Source organism: Clytia hemisphaerica, unplaced genomic scaffold, assembly GCF_902728285.1.
Source record: "Clytia hemisphaerica strain Z4C2 unplaced genomic scaffold, Clytia hemisphaerica genome assembly, whole genome shotgun sequence".
In the NCBI taxonomy this organism is placed as follows: domain Eukaryota; kingdom Metazoa; phylum Cnidaria; class Hydrozoa; order Leptothecata; family Clytiidae; genus Clytia; species Clytia hemisphaerica.
This window is the reverse complement of record NW_027104039.1, coordinates 400,090-413,935: the sequence shown is the minus strand read 5'-3', so window position 1 is coordinate 413,935 and position 13,846 is coordinate 400,090. Positions and strand designations below refer to the sequence as shown.

The following is a 13,846-nucleotide window of genomic DNA, read 5'->3' as shown; positions in this document are numbered from 1 at the left end:
CTCTTTCATTTTCTTGTTTGTCAATCTTCGAATTCTACTAATAATATTATTCAAAATCCAGATTACTTTAGGCGTACAAACTTTCGCAAACAGAAACTTTCGCGAGGTCGAAAAATCACGAAATTTGCGACATTTTTGAATTTGAGGAAAGAATACACGTATTTCCTATTAGCGGATTCGTGTAAAAAAGTCACGAAAAACGTCGAGAAAGTCTCTGATTGGCTGAAATATTGCATATACAAGCATATTTTTCAAAATGTCCAGAGTATGAGGTAATCTTTGCATGCCTCCGCCAATCAAAAGTTTGTTTACTCGACGTTTTTTCGTGACTTTTGCATGAATCTGCTAATAGGAAATAGGTGTATTGTCTTAAATCTGCTAAAGACGGTTGCTCTTCGACATTAAAAGGATAATAATATGCCGAAAATTTGATATTTATTTCAATTTTGAGGTTTTATAGATTTCAAATTTGTTTGGAGAATTTTTCGCCAGCATAAACTTTTGCGAACTTCCCTGTTAAGAATTTTCAAAGACATTTACTTTCGCGAAAAAGGCCAAAATTCGCGAAAATCACCTAAAGGTGACAAACCTATGTTCACAAAAACTATACGTCATACGTTTCTAATAAAAACTCCAAGAAAGAATAGTCTGTTACTGTGGAATCCCGAAAAAGTTGCCAAAAACTTCAGCCATTTTTCAAGTAAAGCTTTCAGATCCATCCCTGTCAAACTTAGACTAGCAAGCGTCTGTGTTTCCTTGGGCACAGGAACGCGGGAATAGTTCTTAAAATAAAGAGTTCTTATAAAAAAAGGTGATAAAAACGAACAAATTCGGTCTCTCCAGCTAAAGTAAGGATCGATTTTCGAACTTTGGCTCAGACATACCCTATCATCTCGCAAACCTAGTACCCCCGGGCAGTAATCAGTAATCAGTAATGCTGTTTTTTCAATGACCGTAAGTACAATCGTGGAAAAAAAATATTTGAGACAAAAGGAGATTTCCCTGCGAAATTTTAAACACCACAACTGATTTTTAAGCACAGTTGGAAAGTAGAGTTTTAACTCTGAGTTTTAACATGGGACTTAAGAGTTAAGGTGGTAGTTACCTGAGAAATGGGAAAAGTCATTTTTTTACCTTTTTAGTCATAACTTTTGAAATATCAAAGATATATTGATGAAACTTTCCACAAATGTAACACAACTATTAACAATGTCAAAAATGAAAATAGCAAAGACGGGGGTAATATTGGCCAGGGGGTAACGTTCTATATTTTTCTTTCGACAGGCTTTTCTAGAGTTCTAGATCATTTCAATTAGAGATTTTTGGCACACAGCTTTGTAATGAGAAAACAAAGAAAACTAATGAAAATTTTTTTTGAAATTATTTTCCAGGGGGTCTGGAACCTGTAATATATAGATTTTTTGAGTTTGAAGGAGTAGAAAAAATTCATGAAAATTTTTCATTAGTTTTCTGGCAAATGGTGAAAGAAACCTTCCCTGAAAATTTCATAAAGCTAGCACTTTCCAATCCTGAGAAATATCCGTCGAGGCGTTAGTAAACCCCCGGAAACGCGTTTCCGGGAAAAGGGCAAAAAAGTAAAGAAAACGTAATATCTTATGACAAAATGTATTTTTTAACCTAGTTTTTTCAGCCTTTTAACTGTATTTGTAAAACAATCCATAATTTATATCACATAACCAGTGTAATCATCAAAAACGTCCAAAATCCTTGCATTTTGTCCTATTTCGTGTTGCGCCAAACTAACAAAAATCATGTAATTGGCTTGCGCAAAGTCCATTTTGACTCTTTATTCACCAAATCTTGGGTATATTTCATTTCAGTTCACTCAATGAAATATTATCATGCATTTTCAATCAAATGGAGTCAGTTTCTGACTATCAATTAGGGTTTTTTTATGTCGTCGGTCAAGGTGCGAGGTCTGCGCGACGGCGACCGGTTGCTCATACCAGATTTCAACCCTCGCGAAGCCATATAAGTACACCATTCCAGTGAAGTCAAGTTTGAAGATATTCTTTATTAGAAAAACAGTTAAAAGCAGTCAAAACGCAATTTACCTTACCTCCTGAGTTTGTCTTTGTTATGCTAAAATACAACAAACCTTTGTCATGCTGTCTAATTACAAAAACCTCCAATCACTACTTCTCCGCCATCTTGTTTCTCTTTAAATGCCGTGTTTTAAAATTCCTTAGCTACATTATATGAACGGAAAAGGTTTTCTCCAGGTTTTTTCAATCCCGGGATTAAACTACGATGGCGGTTCCGCCCGCTTATTTTTCTTTCGGCGTTGAGCGCCCCGGGGATACTTAACAATAAAAGAGATTTTAAGATTAATGTTGAAAAGCATATTTTTTCGATAAATTTAGGCGGAACTCAACAAAAAATAAGGTGGTTTCAAACAAAATTTTGACAAATTGGCGTTTCTTTCTGTTCTAATACATGCAAATCACGTCGAAAAAAGAATATATTTCCGCCTTGACTTTCACTTTCGCTTTCGTGTTACGCGATTCCAATTGGATGAATACTGCTCGCTAACAAATTCTGATTGGCTGTAAGTCTTTAGATTCGGAATTCTGATTGGATCATCTCCCGCGTCACGGTTGAACTTTGATTGGTTGAAAGTTTCTGAGCGTGAATTCTGATTGGATAAATACCTGAAAAGTAAACAATAGTATGTAAGTATTTTGCTTATCAAAACCTAAAGATTTCCAGGGGGTTTCATTTACTTTGCATGACGATAATTAAGCCTACAAAACACTGAGGAAAAAACCCAACATAGAACAGGTGTATTTTGTAATGTAGAATGTGATAGCGTGAATCTTTTTGAAATTCTATGTCAGGATTTTTTCTCAATGCCCCGTAACTATGCCCGGGGTACCCGTTGCTAAGACCTTATATTAAAAACGAAAGCGATTACGGCAAAAAGTAGTGATTTTCGTAATACCTCAAATATTGATACTTGACTGTACTGCATTCATTGTGGACGTCTAATTGATGGTACAATGGAATTTTCTGGTTACTCCAATTAACTAGTGGTTCATAGTATATCATAAAATAGTTTGAATGTCAAGAAGAGCTGCAGAAATCCTTCCAAAAAATCACATAACGACAAATGGTTTTGTACCGGATAGCCAAACTCTTCAGGATATTAACAACACAAAAGCTTGTCCAAATACATCCAAGAACTCTTCAACAACAAATTACAATAAGAATAATCCATCAGCAATGTCATTTCATGCAAATAAAATGGCTTTACACCAACAAAATACAGTTGCAAAGCTTTGCAAAGTCACAGAACTTGCTTCCATTTTGTTTACACTTTTGCTCGCTTATCATGGAACTAAAACCCATATTTTGAAACAACCCGTAAACCAAAGTAGATGAGGAACTTTGACGCTCGGAAAGGGCGTTAAATAAGCTTTCTTTTGGCGTGCTACTTTGCTACGCTGGGACAGGTATTGAGCGGTTAAGGCCATAGCAACCGATTGAAATTTGGTTGCTAGGGGGATTTTGGACTACCATGGTACACAAAAATGCTTCCTGTGACCCAAATACTTGAGATACGGGTTTGAAATTTTCAAGGCACTCTCAGGAATGGTTGTAGATTCGAAAACACCGAAAAAACAGAAATTGATAATTTTTTCGGTAACTTTTCAAATCTCAGGTAACTACCACCTTAAGACCTTAGGATCTCAGGATTTTAAAGCTCAAATTCCTCCAATAAGGCTTGCAATATAGCCCCAATATAGCCTAGAACGCGGCCTAGAACCCACCGAAGGGGGAGACGTCCCACTTACCTTATGAGTGTATCCCAACTTCTTTAAAAGAATAATGATTAAATCTAAAAGATTTGTTGGTTTTAGCAATAGCGTACAAAACCCCGGTGGTCCTAGGGGCTGGAGAATGTCAGTCACCCTATTTTTTGCCTGAAGTGCCCGCCCCGCCCGCCGGGCGGGTAGCGGGGACTGAATGTAAATACTAGATTTAGAACACCAAGTTCCAGTCTCACTTGATTATTGTGTCAAAGGTGTAGAAACAGGGTTTGATAGAAATAAGGTACTGTAGTAATGGAATCACCGTATATGTAACCAGTCTCTAGTGTGCTCTGCCCCCCCGGGGGGGGTACTAGGGCAAAATGGGTTACGGGGATGATCCGCTGGTCAGGGTACCTTTTTTAACCTCCACGAGTCCCAGATAGGGTCGCAAAAACACCAAAATAGAAAAATCAGTCCCTCGTAGGGTGCCTATTTTTGGAAAATTTGGGGAAAAAGTAGAAAATTTGAGAAAATTTTGGAATTTCAGACCCATTCAGGGTCACTTTTTTCGCAAATTTCGAGTCCCACGTAGAGGAGGGTCCATTTTTCGAACCTCAGCAGAGCACCCCCGTCGGTCGACAAGGGTAGTACCCCCCCCCCCCCCGGGGCTCTGCCCCTACCCCTCTTATCTTATATAGCACTACGCCCCCGCCCCCGCCCCCGCCCACGTCTGTATTTCCCGATTTCTTCCGATCTTCTCCCGATATAGTAAAAGACCCATATCCAAATTGTTTTGTACCGCGATTGAAGTTCATTGGACAAACCTTCTCCTTTCAGCTCTACAGCTCTTCAGCAGTTCAGCTCGTCTATTTTCTCACTCAACCATTTGTAACCATTTTTGTTTATCAGTACAGTGTTCTTCAACGTTCTTCATGGATTAATCTAGTACTAACCTTTTTGCTAGCAGACTATCAGTTGTCAGTTCAAGTTTAACAGTGCAGTGTTTTTATTTTTCTACCTATTTCTATTTCTACAAATGCCCGTATTCTAAGTTTCGTATGTTCCGCATTCGAAAATCGAAAGTATAGCTGCACGGATAAACTTCTTCGCCACAGCCTTACGCCAACATAAGAAGGAACGATTCATGTTTTCCAAATCAAAATATAAAGATAATAAAGAAGGATTACCTGGTATATCTTATTGAATTTGATTCATCTTCTTAAATATTGATTCTAAACAAAAATAATGGTGTTAATTGATTGTAAAACCATTGCAAAATCTTAAATTTTCTAATTTTCCACCCCGTGCAAATGCACAGAATTTCAAAAACCCTGTGTATTTGCACCGGGTTTTCGTGCTACTTTCGATTTCGACCCATTGGCATTGCAAATGCAACGTAGCGGACCCCGTGCAAATGCAAGGATTTGCCGGACTGTCCAAGTTTTGTCTCATTTACCCAAACGCTGCACAATCCCATGTTCAGGGCTCAAGACTCCCACTACTACTACAAGGTATTTGACTTTAAGCCTGGATATCCCAGGCTGTAAAATCTATTTCACAGTCTACTTTTTAATATTTTATGTTCTGGTTTAACAGTGCCTGCTTTCCCTCTAGAGTGTTTTACATTCTCATTTACTTCGCTAAAGGTAACAGCCGTATGAGGACCGATCTACCCTACTGTGAGATCAGGTACAGTAACTTGCATCAGTAGTGGAAGATATATCTTCATGCATATCCCTCAATCTAGCGTGCGTCCCGCCAAAATGCGTATCAAAGATTAATGCTGCAAAAGCGCTAAATCGTTTACCTGACTCTCAAGCAAAAAAATGCGGATTCATGAAAAAATAACCCGGCGCTTTTTAATGAAATTAACATTCTCAAAAACTAAAGTATTGTTTGTGATTGATGTTGCAGAGTGCTCAATGAAAACCAGAGCCAAGTAAAATATTAAAAGATATCTTTCATCACAAAAATTAAAAGAGTACACTACTCCGAGTTTCATGCTACTGCACTTTTCAAATGTACAAAATAAATGTATTAAAAAACTATGAGAAATTACCTAAAATTTGAGCCATAGATGAAACAATTTGAGCCAAGCCAACCTTAAGAACTAATTTGAAGATCAACTTCCCAAGAAAAAGATCTATGGGGGAGGCAGAACCCACCTAAATACGCGCACTGCCGGATAGGGTATTTCCCGGAAATTTTGCCAGACCTCAATGTCTCGGGAATTGAATGACAAACTTTGGTTGGTTGATTTTGGCTGCTGCACGTTTTATTTTTTTTCAAACTTTCAAGTTTTAATTTTAAATTGTTTTGCGAACTTGATTCAGGTAACTCTCATCCTTGTTGTTGCAAATACATCCTGTAGATGACTGATGTGATGTTGTTTTTTCTAAAAGCTTGATTTCCTAGTGTGACTAGCTGTCAAACGACAGGCTAGCTCTAAAGCTTTAACAGCATCTAATAACATGAAAACCAGAATGCGATTCTTCAATGGGAATCAAAACTATAAATTGCACCTACAAACATCAATATGTCAGATCTAACAAAATTGATAACGGCACTGTCATCATTGACAATAAAACAAACAATTTTCTGTCAAGAGCCTTGTAAACATTCAAACAACTTCCATCCATCGAAATTATCTATCCTAGGATTGAGCCGAGAACGTGCCCGCAAGCTCCCGGGCGGGTGAAAAACTTCAATCTGTCAATCATTTTTTTAAGCAAAGAGTACTCGAAGTGATTCTAGCTTTACGATATTGCCGCGGATCATCAGTGGAAAGTATTCAATCATCATTATACTTTTATTTTCATTCCTAGAACTTATGCAAAAAAAGGAAAAATAAAAAAGTTGTATTTTTTACTGCTCTATTCACATACTGAATTTGAAAGATCTTCTATGTGGCGTTTTTTGTCCTGCTTTTGCGGGACTTTAGCTTAAGTACTTGCGTGCAGCATAGGGTAAAAAGTCCAAATATGCGTTCCCGTAATTTTTGTACAAAGAGTTAGGTCTATACTGAATGAATGACCTGGCTGGTCATTAAAATACAAAGTTAACCCTATTATTATTAGGCTTTTTCGCGTTTTGTATTCTCAAGGCCAAGGGGGTGTTTCCACCAGCCTTGCATAACTTTTGATCTAGAAAAGATATAGACTTGAAACTTGGCAGAAATGTTCTCTACCATAAAAGGAGTTCATAGAAAAAAATTTGGGTTGATGACGTCATCACAAAGTTTCACAATTATCGCTGATCAGTGAAAAAGTACTATTCAATAAAATAGCAATTAAAGTTGAACGAATGGAGATTTTTCAATTCTGTTTTGAATTTCTAAAAGCAAAAAAGAATATCTTTAACTTGATTGCCGGTTTTTAACATACTAATAAAATTGGTGTTTAAAATCCATGCAGAAAATGAGTAAATTTTTTCAAAAAACAATGACGTCATTTTTGATGACGTCATCAGTTTTTGAAATTTTTTAAAATATTTTTTAAAATTTACTATTGATACCTAAAACCTGTCAAAATTTGTTGGATGCCTCGATCAAAAGTTATGCTAAATTTAAGATTTTCCGATTGTACAGTGTTTTAGCTGGATTTTATGATATGCCTGCACAAAAAAGTCATAAAACCTGATCTGGTTGATGTATAATTGTAAAATTGGGTCCATTTGTTTCTTACCTCAAAACTTCCATTTTTGCCATCTTTTCCCCAAATGCCACCATCGTGTGAAACAAATGGAAACCGTGTTAAAAATGGCAAAAGTCTACCATTTTGCGAACTCTTAGTTACGTCAATAATGGCCGCATAAATTATGTCGGAAATATAAACAAACTAACAAGAAAACGAAAGTGAAACGCATCGTAATTATGCATTCGATTATTGCCGCCATTTACAATAACATTCTTCCACTTTTGACCCAGAATGCAGAAACAAATGCGAATTTCTTTTTGCTTGGAAAAGCTTGGCAAACTTCCACTTTTGACACAAAGAACACAAATGACCAATGTAAATTAAGGTGGTAAAAATGTAAGTATTTTTTAACACTTTTGAACACATTTTGATGAAACAAATGGGAAAAAGGTGGTATAAGTGGCATAAGTGGCATAAATGGTGATGAAACAAATGGACCCATTTGGTATACATGCTGCTAATAAGATTATATTAAAAGTCAGAAACTTTCAGATTGTTAAGTTACCCTCCACTGATCCAAGTTACCCGACTTCATGGTATATACCATAAGTTGGTCTAATGTTGACGTCCCTTTTCTAGTTCCGATATCCTTCTTTAGAGATAGGAATAATACAGTATGAAGGTCAGAATCTCTGATAGAGAAACTAGAGTTTTCCTCTCTGATTGCTAAGCAAAAGTAATTAGGTTCAATCAGTAATTCTGACCTTCCCAGGGGGGGTCGGTACTAAGTTGTGGGGGCCAGTGCCGGGTGGTGGTCTGATAAGGTAAGTAAAAAACAACTTAGTACCCCCCCTGACCTTCCTATTATTCCTATCTCCAAAGAAGGGTGTCAAAATTAGAAGAGGGATGTGGGCATTAGACCAACTTAAAGTATGGCGCAGAAAAATTCTGAAACACAAAAAAGGATAATCCTAAAGATACAGCTTTCTGTTACATGGCATGAAAACATGAAAAAGAAAAAACAGAGGCAAGTTCATTTTTGAAGAAAACATGGTTGGTCATGATATATAATACATGCCAACTTTTTAAGGGACTTGGGTGTAATTTTTGGATGTGTTAAATGGTTTTAGATCTTGTAACTGCTTGTAAGGCTGCTTTTTATTAATTTCTGTTTTGCTGCCCTGAGTTGGCTAGAAAAGTTTTGTAAACATGGGTTTGCACTTTTATTCTCTAGGAAGACCAAGCTCTATAATTTTAGAACTTTGTATGTTGAGGTAAATTTTGTTTTTTCTAAGATTTAAGCTTGGATATCCAGGCTACATTTGACTGACTGACTGAACAAAAATTATCATCATCAATTTGTCATAGATCCAATCAATGAGATCAGTAATGCAATCGATTGGTTTTTGGGAAAATCACCCCAAAATCACTTAATATTGACCCCCCATTTTTGGATTTTCTACCAGAGTACCAACCAACCCCCTGTTTATTCCACCCCTCTACAATTAAGCACAGAAGAGTAAATCTTAAATTATAAATTGTATTTAAGATTTATTGAATTAGTTCACCAAATCTATAATAGATATGTAATAGTAGATACCGCTAGGTAATGGATAGTAATCGATATCTCAATAATTGATTGCTCATCGATTTCGATTGTTGCATGGCTAATCAGTTGCTCAATTTTATCAATTATGACCGTCTGGATAAAATGATATCAATAGTTGTTTTCAAGCCCCTTTTTCTGTTGATTCTTGGTGCCCCTTTGCGGACTGTTTAGCTATCAAATTTCATAACACTTCTTTTATTTGTTTCAATCTGTGATCCTAAAGCTTAGGCTTTTTCTCATCTTCAATTTTCTGAAGAAAGCGGGAAATTGATGCAAGTTAGAATGACAATAAAGTGCCGTAAAATTGGAAATGGAGAATGTACCAAATTGCAATCCTAGCCAAAGATAAGCAAACTGCATCACAATATCAGAGCGCTGTACACATGTATACTTTTTTGATTCAGTTATTTCATAAAGCTAAAAATTTACATTGCGAACAGCATGAAAAAATTTACAGCTTAAATATTCGTTATAACATTAAAACTGCCATTTTCATTAGGAGCGTTTGCCTCAAACAGTCTTGTACATATGTTTTATAAAAACATTGGGTAAACAGGATGCAAACACCAAAATTCCAACATTTTATTTTCGGATCGTCTGCAAAATGAACAGCAAAAATGCTAAAATCTCTATTTTTTCATTGCATGGCATGGCATGTTTTTCACCAAAATGCAGTTTTCAATATGATGATTGAACAGCTACAGGCTTCACTTTCATGGTCAATTTTCAATTGATTTTCAGGATGTACGAGCTAAAATTCTTCTTTTTCATTTCTAGACATGGAATTGAGCAATATGAATGAATTGGATATTGACCTTGATGTCAAAAGTAATTTGATTTCTTTGAAAGAAGACCAAGCGGTTATCGGTGAACAATCCTATCCAGCAATGCAAACGATACTGTTGACAAATGATGACATAAAACAACCAACAATTATGGGTTCCCAACATCAAATACCACCAAACGTTGTTATACATAACACTATACCGCCACCTGCACAATTTATGACAAATAATACTTTGGTGACAATACAAGGAGACAGGTTTCAACTGCGACAGCCTATTGCAACATTTATTCAACAACAACCTGTTCATATGCCCTTAATAGCTAACCAAGTGATCGGTCAACCTATTGACCTCACCCAAACTATCTATAACCCTCTAAATTCTGGGTTAGTACCGACTACCTCTATCGTGTGTCAGAATCCAGAAGATTCATTATTACTTCCAGACCCTAAAGAAACAGCGAAAAATTTGAAAAACTACACAAAGAAATTAGAAAAATTAAAGGATAGGGATATTGAAAATGACAAGTTTCAGAAAGAGATTTTAACAACTGAAAATTTAAAATCATTAGTACCTGAGTTAGTAGATGTCACTCCACCGTATTTCAAAAAAGCATGGAGTGATGATGAAAACTCTTCTACTTCAACAAGAAGCAGCAAAAGTGTTGAAATGGTGAATATGAAAGAAGGTCTTCCCAAAGCAGAACCTATAGTAAAAAAGGATGACAACATTATTGATGACTATGATGATACTGATATTGATTTGAAACTGAGTACCAAAGAGGATCGTATTCTAACTGAAGAAACACATGAATCGACTGTTGAAAAAGAAGAGCCAATCAGTGAAGAGGAAATCATAGAATTCACTAAAAGGTTTAAGCAAAGAAGAGTCAGTCTTGGCTTCACCCAGGCTGATGTAGGCCTTAGTTTGGGGAATATGCTTGGAAATTTGTTTAGTCAAACTCATGTTTGTCGGTTTGAAGCAATGCAATTAAGCCATAACAGTATGTGTAACTTGTATCCTTTGTTTTCAAAATGGCTGGATGAAGTAGAAAGTAAGTTAAAAGGTGATGAATCCAGCACTAGCGGAAAGCAAAAGAAGACAAACATTCGAGCTAAGAAACGTAGGAAACGGACTTCCTTAGATTTTGGACTCAAAGGAAATTTAGAAGCTCTTTTTATGACAAATCAAAAGCCGAATGGATCACAATTGAGTCAAATAGCAAATCATTTAAAAACTGAGAAAGAAGTTGTTAGGGTTTGGTTTTGTAATCGGCGACAACGTGAAAAGAAAAACGTAGAAGTTGCTGGTATGTTTCCTGGTTCTATGTCCTTACAACCCAAACCAATGTTTATTAATATTGATCCAATGGAACCTACCAGTTGATCGTTATTGATTATGTTTCCATGTTATATTCTCATATTAGATTTTAGTTATTTTATTCTCTCTTGTAGATGTTGGTAGCATCGTCCTTAATAGGTACATTAAGGTAAATTCTGTTTTAAAATCAAGTAGTCGCAAAGAAAAACTTTTTAATTTTTGATCAAATTGTTGAGATGAAAATGGTTCTGAGTTTGTAAGACGAAATAAGTCTCTGCAACCAAATACTTTTAAAGTCGTTAGAGGTCTGTTGAAAGTAACTTTATATATAATAATGAATATTTTCAAGTTATAAATTTTTTATTTTGATTTTTATGAGCATACTAAGAAATTATTGTAAGCTATGGAAATTATATGCAATTAGTGTTGTTTTTTTAATTCTGATATAGGATTCATTTTTCCTTTTTATCAGACTTGATCAAACCTTTTAATTTTTCTGGCATTTGGTGTACTTTTCTGTAGATAATTATTTATAATTTTCATTTTGTTTATGATGCACGAATGTTGAGTTTCAGTGAAATTTGTTTTAGTTTGATAGTTTTTTCATATTTTTCATTCTTGATTACATTTTTGAATATGTTTGTTCTTGAGTTTTTATAATTCAACCGCACACAAGGCATTTAAATTTATTTCAGCTACAGAGACCTGAAAACTGGATTAATTGAGACTCTACTCTAATTGTTGTAATTCTGATACAGAAAGTGTACTACATGATTATCAAACTCACCACTCTAGGCTTCCTATTATTTACCCTTTCCCTAAATCCTCTTCATTTCATGTTTACAATAGAGTCTTCTTTAATTTGCAGACTTCCTTACATGGTAAGTTCGTAAGTAGCCATTACTCTATGTCTTTTAAGTTTACATTAAGACACTGTAGTCCAGTGTTTTTAACACATAAATATTTCCAGTAATTATGTTATTAGGATTAACCAAAGGTCCCTGTTTTCCTGGCGATTTCATATGGTTTTCTGTAAATATTTATTTAAAATTTTAATTTTGATTAATGATGCACTCACATTGATATAAAATTAGTTATTTTTTTGAGTTCGTTGGTTAGTTTTAATCGTGTTTTTATTCTTGATTTGGTAGAACATTTATTATTATTTTCATTTTAAGCCAAAATCTTTATTCATATTACTGTAAATTTTTATGCATTTTTATTTATTTTGAGCAAAAAAGATTATTTGATAGCTGATTTTCATGCCCTTATTAAAAAACTTACTTTGCTTGTTCGTAATATAATTTCTCTAACTACTTTCTTATACTGAAATAATGAGTAAACATGGAATAGCTATATAGGCATGTAAACAAAACATGAAATCTAAAAAGTTTTGCCAAACTGAAAAAAGAAAGAGCAGTAGTCCAAAACTGTATTTTGTATAATTGCAATTTATTTTTAACTGAAAAAACTGAAGTATCTCCAAATCTGTAACCTAATATTTTTTTTTTCATTCAATCCTAGGTAGAAAAATTGAAAAGAGAAAATGAGTACTGCTCAAGCATTAAAATTGGTTCAGTATGTTGTTATCAGAAGAGATTTATTAGATATCATGAAATGGCCTGTTGGTGCTGTCATTGCACAAGCTTGTCATGCATGTACTGCTGTTATTCACTTGAACTATGGGGATGATCATACACAAGAATATTTAAAAGATCTAGATAATATGCATAAAGTTGTACTAGAGGTTTTTATTGGTTACTTTTATTAACTTCCATGAACTTTTCATATGAGAATACATGTTTTTTATAAGAACAAACTATATAAGAATATAAGGCTTCAGTGGCCAAAATCTTAAGAATAAATTAAGAACATTTTAAGGCTTTGTGGGCTCTAAAACACCTGTTTTCTTAGGAAAATGGACAAAATACTCAAAAAATGGCGAAAATAAGAACATGTTAAGAACTTTTTTTGGGTTGAAACCTGAAAAGTTGAGAACATCTGAAGGCTTAAAAAAATGATGGATGTTCTTATAAAAAAACGTGTGTTCATTGTGAGCAATACTTCCAATGCAATAATGTTACAAAGGGGATAATGCAGTGGCTAATTTGTTCAGGAATAGTTTTTCAATTGTGACTTCTCAATTTTGATATCAACTGCATTGGCAAAGTTTTCGAATCTTGTGTTCACTTGACCCTATTGGGATTAGTTTGTAAACAATATCAACGTCTATGAAAATTTCATGAAGAGATTTTTTCAAACATTAATCCAAAGTTGGAAAACTTATATGTAAGCACTGTGTAATGAATTTAAGTAGGTTTTATGATTTAAAAGTATATCCAAATGGGTCTATTTATTTATTTTCTTCTTATTTCAGGCAAAAGACGAAGAAACGATTGCCAAAATAAGTCAGGTTTTAGTTGACAATGATATCAAACATAAATTATGGACTGAACAACCAGAAAATTACCCAACATGCCTTGCATTAAAACCTTACCCTAAAGACGACGTTCATAAATATCTGAAAAAACTGAAGCTTTTTAAATAGAACTTTGATGTAATTTTAGGAGATTTTTTAAAAATAATTATTTAATAAGAACAATATGCATTTTTTATTATTTCAAAGAATATTTTTTACATTCTTTCTGGGAAGGGTAATTTGCATCTGAAAATACTTTCATTTACACGTTTTTTTTTTTATAAGAACGTCAAAAATTTTCGAAG

General features: G+C 34.7%; 2 protein-coding genes across 2 annotated transcripts; both read left to right on the top strand.

Annotated features, from left to right (window-relative positions):
- Nucleotides 1-9,696: 9,696 nt before the first annotated feature.
- LOC136811782 (uncharacterized) lies at nt 9,697-11,295 on the top strand. The gene has a single exon (XM_067068411.1). The coding sequence runs from the start codon at nt 9,797-9,799 to the stop codon at nt 11,186-11,188; it is 1,392 nt and encodes a 463-aa protein (XP_066924512.1). The 5' UTR covers nt 9,697-9,796; the 3' UTR covers nt 11,189-11,295.
- Nucleotides 11,296-12,641: 1,346 nt separating this feature from the next.
- Nucleotides 12,642-13,724, top strand: LOC136811781 (putative peptidyl-tRNA hydrolase PTRHD1). Its single transcript, XM_067068410.1, has 2 exons — nt 12,642-12,869; nt 13,500-13,724. The coding sequence occupies exons 1-2, from the start codon at nt 12,669-12,671 to the stop codon at nt 13,668-13,670; spliced, it is 372 nt and encodes a 123-aa protein (XP_066924511.1). The 5' UTR covers nt 12,642-12,668; the 3' UTR covers nt 13,671-13,724.
- Nucleotides 13,725-13,846: the final 122 nt, after the last annotated feature.